General features: G+C 39.3%; 2 protein-coding genes across 2 annotated transcripts; one reads left to right on the top strand and one right to left on the bottom strand.

The window, feature by feature from the left end:
• Positions 1 to 6: 6 nt before the first annotated feature.
• On the top strand, positions 7 to 1,038 carry LOC129747374 (oocyte zinc finger protein XlCOF15-like). The gene has a single exon (XM_055741548.1). It carries the CDS (start codon positions 215 to 217, stop codon positions 1,031 to 1,033), a length of 819 nt encoding a protein of 272 aa, XP_055597523.1. The 5' UTR covers positions 7 to 214; the 3' UTR covers positions 1,034 to 1,038.
• Positions 1,039 to 1,343: 305 nt separating this feature from the next.
• Positions 1,344 to 3,472, bottom strand: LOC129746314 (oocyte zinc finger protein XlCOF6-like). The gene is made up of 2 exons (XM_055739915.1): positions 3,248 to 3,472; positions 1,344 to 3,064 (listed from the first exon to the last, which is right to left on the bottom strand). The coding sequence occupies exons 1-2, from the start codon at positions 3,362 to 3,364 to the stop codon at positions 1,376 to 1,378; spliced, it is 1,806 nt and encodes a 601-aa protein (XP_055595890.1). The 5' UTR covers positions 3,365 to 3,472; the 3' UTR covers positions 1,344 to 1,375.
• Positions 3,473 to 8,539: the final 5,067 nt, after the last annotated feature.

The raw sequence follows: 8,539 nt of genomic DNA on the forward strand, positions 1-8,539 counted from the left end.
TGCAAATCAAATTATCAGATGTTGTAATCAGGAATGCACCCTTACTTTTCGAAGCAAAGACGAACTTCTCGCGCATGGCGCCTTAGTACACAATGCCAATGGAACGCAAAACGCTACTGGAAAATTTGAGTGCGTTATTTGTTATTCAAAGTTTGACACTCAAGGCAATCTATTATCACACTTACGAAGGCTCGTACGAGATTATCGATGTCCAATGTGCAACATGTTTTTCAAGTGTCCAAACGAGAAAATCCAGCACATAAAACTAAATCATGACACCCGAAGATCTAATCCTTCTTATTGTCCGGAAAACCAGCCCATAAAAATATGTTGTGGTTGTGAAGCAAACTTCGACACAATCGAAGAACTTGAGCAACACGGTATCGAGATGCACAAAGATCTACACCAACCAGTAGACGCGGATCGTACCTTCCAGTGTAATGTTTGCTATAAATACTTTAAATCAAAATCAAGTCTGCGATTTCATCAATCCTTGGTTTACAGACCAAAACCCTATTCATGCGATTTGTGCGAAAAGTCCTTTGAATCAACGTCTAAACTTTCTCTACACAAAACCAGCCATAAAACCGAACGAAATTTTGCCTGTTCTGTGTGCGGTGGAACTTTCAAAACTGCAACCGATCTCCGATGCCATCAGCGAATCCATCGTGAAAAAACCCTCGCTTGTACCAAATGCGATGCTCGGTTCCACAAGAGATCACAGCTGACGGATCATCTCAAAATTCACGATGAAAATGCCTACGATTATGCGTGCAGCTTTTGCGATCGAAAGTTCAAGGTAAAGTCGAACTGGAAAACACACCTGAAGGTACACACCCGAGAAAAGCCGTACCCATGCAGCCACTGTTCCAAGGCGTTCCGTTACCCGACGGATCGCAAGCGACACGAGATGAGCCATACCGGAAACTTTCCGTACAGCTGCGAACGATGTGGGAAAGCCTTCCCGAGGCGGATCCAGCTTACTGCTCACGAAAAATCATGTGCCAAAAGGATGGGATTAAAGCTCAGCTAATCAAAGTTTTCTAGTAAGTATCTACTCTTTATTCCGAAAGCCTTTCCAGTGTTACATATGGGTATCTGTTATATGAATATCTTATATTGAGTGAAATTCTTCTACATTGAATATTTAAGCGTAATTTATCCGGTCTAGGCATTCAAAGGCATTTGAATCAAGCGATTTTTTACAGTTCGGTGGCTCTATTAAAAGCTTGAAATAATCTGCAAAGTAATCCTTATTTCTCTATGTCCTAATTCAAGAAAAAATCGATGGCTCAAATCAGTAAGTAACGTGTGTGGTCATCGAAAAAAACCCAACGAGATGCGAACTTTAAAACCCATTTTTTTTAACTAAGATTTATTCTAAATCGGTCGTCTGACAAACGGTAAGATGTTTATTCCAGTGCGATTTTCTGGTGAAATTCTTCCCACACGTTTCACAATGAAACGGATAGTCACCCGTATGGGTCATCTCATGCCGCTTCCGGTCGCTAAAATAGGCGAATGCTTTCTCGCAAAAACTGCACCCATAAGGCTTCTGTCCCGAGTGAACTTTAAAGTGTTCCTTCAGGTGCGAGTTGTTTTTGAACTTCTTCGGGCATTCTGAACACGCATAGAAGAATGTATCCTGATGCTTGCGCATGTGCATTTTCAAATTGGATTTTCGATGAAACCGCATGCCACACTCGCTGCACACCTCTTTCTTCTCGCTATGCAACAGTAAATGGGCTCGAAGATCAACCTCCTTCTTGAAAGACTTATCACACGTTCCACAGGGAAAATTTCGTTCGGCAGAATGACTCATCTCATGTGCGTTCAACTTGGAACGAGTCTCGAACGCACGTTTACAAACAGTGCAGGTAAATTTCTTCGGTTTGTACACGGTTCGTTGGTGTATCCGCAAACTAGCCATCGTGCGAAATAGCTTGAAACAAATATTGCATTGCAGGGGTCTTGTTGGGTCTACGGCTGACCTACGAATAGAATGCTCCTCTTCACTGTGCTTTCTAAGGCTGGTTTCCGAATCAAATTCTTCGTAACAACCGCAGCATATTTTTGTAACAGTTTCACTCTGCACAAGTGGCATTTGTTGATCGTGAATTTGATACAAGTGCATCCGCATTTCCGCAGGAGATGAACACAACGTCTTGCACATGAAACAAAGCCCACTTTTTTCGCTATGATGTACCAAAACTCTTTCGACAGCAAATCGTGCGTAGCATATTGGACATTCAAACGGCTTTTCATCGTTTCTTGCTTGTTTCGTTGTAAAATGAATTTCATTTGAGTGTTTTTTAAGTTCATCGAAGCTTACAAAAGCGTTCTTACATCGCATTCCACAGCAAACATATTTCTTCTGACCTTCAACAAATGATATTGGCGCTTCTCCATCAGTCAAAACATCATCATCACTCCAGCTGTCCTGCGACTGCTCGTTGTTTACTGATTCTTGTGTCACTGAGTTAGCATCGAGATACTCGATTACAAACATGTCAGCCGATACACCACCTTTACTAGATTCTCCTACTGAAAGCTGTTTCGGGATGGCTTTTATCGAATCAAAAGAAATTCCAATCGAATGTTTTTCTGAATAGCTATCCGAACCATCTTGATCAGAATGCATTTCATGGTCATTATGATCGGAAATAAACTCATGGTCGTTTTCTTCTTTACATTGCAGACTGATTTCCACATCCTCTACATCGCTTTCATGGATCGAGTTATTGCTTTCGTGAATCGTACTCTTCGCCGAGTCCAATACTTCTTCCGTCAGTATCTCTAACTCATGGCCTAATCTATATTCATCTACAACCTCCTGTTCTTCATTTTCAATCAGAATTTTACTAGACCGCTCATCTTCATGCTTCTCGTTAAAATCATCTTGAGGTTTGCCAAGAGAATCGCTGTCATCGTCCTGTGCCAATGCTTGTGCAGTACGGAGCTCAGCATCGGAGCGACGACATTTATTAACAAAAAGATAGGCATTCAGGGCTTCGTCCACGCATCGATTGCATGCTTCTCCGGGTAGCCCGTCATCTTCGGATATCTAAAATATAAACAAATAGTTTAAAGATACGTTTGACTCATTTTCGCCGAACAAAAACTAACCGATCATTTAAGTAAAGTTACAAACGCAATACATATTAGATAGAATTATCTACAATAAAGGATACCTCAATTCAAATGAAAAAAAAATCCGGTTACAGTTTAAAAAAAAAGGAAATCTCACCTCAACCCTAGCGCAAAATCGAATGATTTCCGCCAACTTGGCCCCTCGGCGCTTGGCAAACAGAGATACACAGTTCTCTTCTCGGCGCAAACAGATGCGGCATTCCTTCGTAGTCATGTCTGAAATAATAAACACTTACCTAAGTTCGTCAAATTATTGTAATTTCAACATATTAGCTTGGATCTAGTTTCAAATATTTTCGTTCCAGGCCATTTAACCTTCTTGTTTACATTTTTAGTAGTAGGATTCTGGTATTTGAATGCGCCAGTGATGCCAGAAATAATGCGTTCGTTTTTATTCTAATCTTGTATCACAATAATTGCAATGCTTAAAAAACAAACCAGTGTTCCGAAAATCAATCAAAACAAACACTCAGGATACGTCTCTTATTTGAAACATTCTAATAGTATAATAGGAAGGCGCCTCTCGCAACTGCTTCGCCCGACTGGTATGCAATCTCGATCAGCGTTCCACTCAGCAATGCCAACCGAGTCGCATCATTCAGAATCATCGCATATCGGAGATGAGTGAGATACAAACTGATCCATTCTGAATGTCACTCACTCAGTATCCGCCTAGCTTATTTGAAATTGAAAACACAGCGGAAGTGACCATCTTTCCCTCACAAACACAACTACAATTGGATTTTATTCTTACTGGTGTAAAACACGCTGTAAAATCAAATAAATTTATTGATTGGCTATGTTTAAAATCAAATAATATTTGCTAATGATCGGTTGAATGTATCACTCACTCACTGCCTGAACCATTTACTCCTGATCCTAGACGAACATGATTCGCCGTATGCATCGCTCTTTGGTGAGATTCCAATTTGATGATGGTGCTGTATACTGTTTTGACAGAAAGCATCATGCGAGGTGATCTGTATTTTAGCGATGAATAGAACGAACAATGATCGGATAGGTCCAATAGCAATCAATAACAAAACCCGATCGCTGTACGTTCAGTTGCGAAGTGCAATCAGGAACATTCATTGAAAATGAGTGATATTCGGAACACTGAAACAAACCTACCTATATGATTAAAAAAAATAATTACAATGGGGAATTTTAACATTTTTATAGCGTACACTTAGGAGACCATACAAAAAGAACGTAACGCGTTGGAGAAGGAAGGGGTATAGCAATTAAGGTTTATGGATTTTGGATGAAAAATCTGAAACGAATGTGCTACGTACTCGGGAAGGGTGGGGCTTGAAAATCACTTACCCTGTGAAAAAAGAATAAAAAAAAAGAAAATCACTTTACGTAATATTTGAACGGCTCCTAAGGCATTTTCCTATGAACCCAGAAACTGACATTTGCTGTTTAAATGATTTGCGGTTTCTCGAAATTTATAAAGCATGTGGTCCATCATGCGATTCTGCAGAATTTCAGCAACTTTGAAACAAGATCACCGATTATTTCCAGCTTTTCGATCAGTTTAATAGAACTTTTTTAATTATTTAAATATTTAAACATAAAGATTCAGAACTCAGATTTAGAATCAGAATTCAGATTCCGAATTCTTTAGAATTATAATTCACAATTCACATTTAGAATTTAAGATTAGGAATTCAGATTCAGAAATTAGATTTCGTACTTGAATTCAGATTAAGAATTCAAAATCAGATATTTTTTACCATTTCTTTGATTCAGAATTCAGTTTCTGATCAAATTTGTTTTGTTCAGATTTTTTATACAAACTTACAATTCCCCTTTCTCAATTTGTATAAATACCGTAAAATTTGTTTAACCGAAGTGTCTGCTATAGAAATTTGACGTAGTGAATAACAACTTTTATTAGATCAGCTAGTTTTTTTCATGAAAAGAATTGAAAAGTTGGCATCTCAAATTCCAAACATGGTACGAAATGATGTCCAATAAGAAACATATGTTACTCCATCAACATCTAGTACTGCAATCTTATGAATTTTACAGCAGAGACACTCACCATTGAAGGTCACCGGATTCTGGTACATCGCCAGCCAGGGAACAAACGCTTCACAGTTCAAATGGGTGTGGGTGTGAACGGATTTGAATGAGTGAGATTTCCATTCGTCGTCCATCGTCGTACACTTTTGCCACTAGCAGGAGAGGGCAGGTGAATAAGTCCCGTTCGTTCTATGGTAGTGCGCGGTTGTTCTGCAATGAGTCGTCGTCATCAATCTCGGGACAAGAGTAGAAAATCGAGTGTGTGGTGAATTTTCTTGTGAAAATTGTGGATTCCAACAGGATTAACAGGTCGGATTTGGGATTCCAATTTGCTAGGCTGTTTTCTCCAGATAACGGAACACTTCACGCAAGGACGGAGGACGTGCTGTTTCCGGGATCGATTTCGCCAGGCCAACGTAGTGCGAAAAAAGGGTTCGAAACTGCTGATGAAAAAATGGCGATTGTCTAGCTCAAATCGAGATGTCCTTAGATTTTGCTAATTGTGATAACCCCCCTAGAGATAGTGTGCTGAATGAAATGCCAATTTGCTGTGGCAAGGTATGCGATTAATATCGAACCAGTCCAGTCTCGAAGCAAAAGAAAATCAGGTTTTTGAAACAGTGCAAAAGAAGTGCGTCTCAGCGCAAGGTGTGTTCTGGGCTTCTGGCAGAGAAAAAAAAAAAGGTCGAAAAGAAAAATTGCTTCGCATACTTCGTGGCCCCCTGGCCGTATTTCCACGAAATCGCTCCGTTGTTGGGCAGGGATTGGCCAACCTTCAGATGCTCTTTCGGCCAGCTTATCAAACTGGGTTCGTTCAGTGGTAAAAAGAAGAAGAAGAAGAATGCTGGCTGAGTGAAGTGAAATTTGAAGAAAAAGCAACAGCTGAATGATGATAAAAGAAAATTTCGACTATCAATGGGTTGCAAATGTGAAAGGGGATAGATCATCTGCTACACAGAACGAGTGCACAAAGAACTTAGATTGATATGGCATCCTAAATTCCTTCGAAGGACGTCTCGCTGGAGTTTGCATAGAGCTGTTTCATCGAGGGTGAGTCTTATCTTCTTATTCTTTGCCACGGTGTTAAAAATTTTCTTTCGCTGGGGAGTAGCTAAAATGGCAGACTTATCGCACACGATTTATCATTTAGTCGTATCCCATTTTTTGACATCATTTATCGACTGTTTCTTATATAAAATGTACAATTTTATTATCTGAGTGGTTGAAAAACCTTCTTTCGAAATTTTAAAATCTTGTTGGAATATGCAAGTTCAACTCCAATATTATCCCTTTTCTGAAAACAGTACCACTTTTTCAGCAACGCTTCAGCTCACCAAAAAACAAACGCTTCTCCGGGTCTCGCTCGGCAAAGCTCGAGTGTGTTTGTGAATGAAAAATTCCATCAGATGAGGAGAGCGCAGAGAATGTTTACACTGTAGTGTTTACGTTTTATTCGTTTGATCCACTACATTCGTGCGAATTGCGAATGCGAATGAATGAAGGTGAAGTGGAAGAGTACCGAATATGTATTGCGCTCTCGTACTCATGAATTAACTTTACTCTCGTACTCAGGAATTTATTTACTATGCCGATTTCATTAGTGTTTTGCTTTTATTCTATCAATCGTAGATAACGCATTAGAAAGGTCGGATGGGAATAATGAAACGAAAACCTAATTCAAGTTTCCTAATACTTTAATTTCTTGTACAAAAAACTTCATTGGGATATTGGAAGCAATGCGTACTCGAATAATGGCTTACTGAGGTTATTAAAAAAACCGAAGCGTCTCTGTTTAGGTTACTTGATATGGAATTGAATCTGATATTTGAGTGGGAAAGGTATCTGAATTCAAAATATTAATCTGAATTTATGAAATCTGAAGTCTCAATCTAAATTATGATTCTAAGATCCAAATATGGTGGAATCGATGACGAATGGTTGAAGGTGAAAGTCTAACTGGTCTTGTTGTTTGAAACCTCCTAAGACTGTTTTTATTCGGATTCCTCCGATTTTCACCGCGAAATTTACATCGTGGCGAGGGAAAAGGAATAATAACATTTCTAGGATGTTTCAAACAACAAGACCAGTTGGACTTTCATCTTTCAACCATTTTTTCCATCGATTGTTACAAAATCGAGTTTAGTCGCGTTGTTGAGTTATTGATGAAATAAGATTTTCCACGTTCATTTTCAATGTGAAAAAAAATCCTTCGAGGGCATACATAAACGCCTACGGAAAATAAAAAAGGTAAAACTTACCGAGAAGCAAAGGTGATTTTGGTCCACCCATCTTTCGAGGTAATTTTTACCTTTTTTCCATTCACCTAGCAAAAAGAATTTTTACCTTTTTCATTCACCTACTTAAAATGTGAATTGTACCTTTTTCGTTTCACCTAGACAAAAGGTAAAATTTACGTTTTCGAGATTCACTGAGCAAAAAGGTCGGTTGTACCGTTTTTTTACTAGGTGAGTTATACTTTTTATTCATCTTTTTGGTTTCACGAGTGTTCACTTTTTTATTTCGGCAAATTTTATCTTTTTGCTATTTTTTAGATAAAAACCTGGCAAAATCTGGGCATTTGATTTCAATATTTTCATCCCAAAATCCGGGCACTATTCGGGCAAACTTTAAATCCAAAGCGCTGATGTGGTCTAGTGGATAGACTGGCGCGAGTCTGGTAACCCAGGCGTACTGGGTTCGATTCCCGGTATCGGCAAGAAAAACTTTTGGGTTCGAATCCCATAAGTTGCCGACAGGTGAGATGCTTGGGGAGTAAGTAGAGGCCAGTCTCGAACCCACCCTTGTCCTTCCTCCAACTGGTATCAGGAGGGGTTGGTCTAACCAACGTCTCATGATCAGGGATGGAATCGAAGAGATTTTGATCCGACAAACGTTTAGTCGTCAAGTGTACAAGTCGCGATCTGTACAAACCGAGAGCAAAATCATATCCCCTCGATAGAGGATTTTTATTGAAACGATGATGGTTGAATACCGACAAACACATTTTGAGACTGTGTGTAGCTCGGGGAGAAGAGCTACCCTTTTTGCTAGCTAACTTTAACCAATCACAACGTACGCTTGGCTCGCTGAGAATGAGTGTCTTACATACACAGATCCTTGCGGATCTGAATCGAATGGCGCAAACGAAGCTTAAACATATGACAGGCGACGTGGATGGAAGTTCAACTGTCGGCCGGCACATGTTGAAGAATTTCTTTTGGCTTAGCGCACGGACATGGGAGTTTTAACTGATTTATTCAAAATTTATTACTTTGTTTTAGATCACCATAGCGCTTATATTAATAATTACCTTGAATTGGTTTTAATATGATTTTTTTAACTTTTGTATTGAAAATTC

This window comes from Uranotaenia lowii, chromosome 2, assembly GCF_029784155.1.
Source record: "Uranotaenia lowii strain MFRU-FL chromosome 2, ASM2978415v1, whole genome shotgun sequence".
Taxonomy (NCBI): Eukaryota; Metazoa; Arthropoda; class Insecta; order Diptera; family Culicidae; genus Uranotaenia; species Uranotaenia lowii.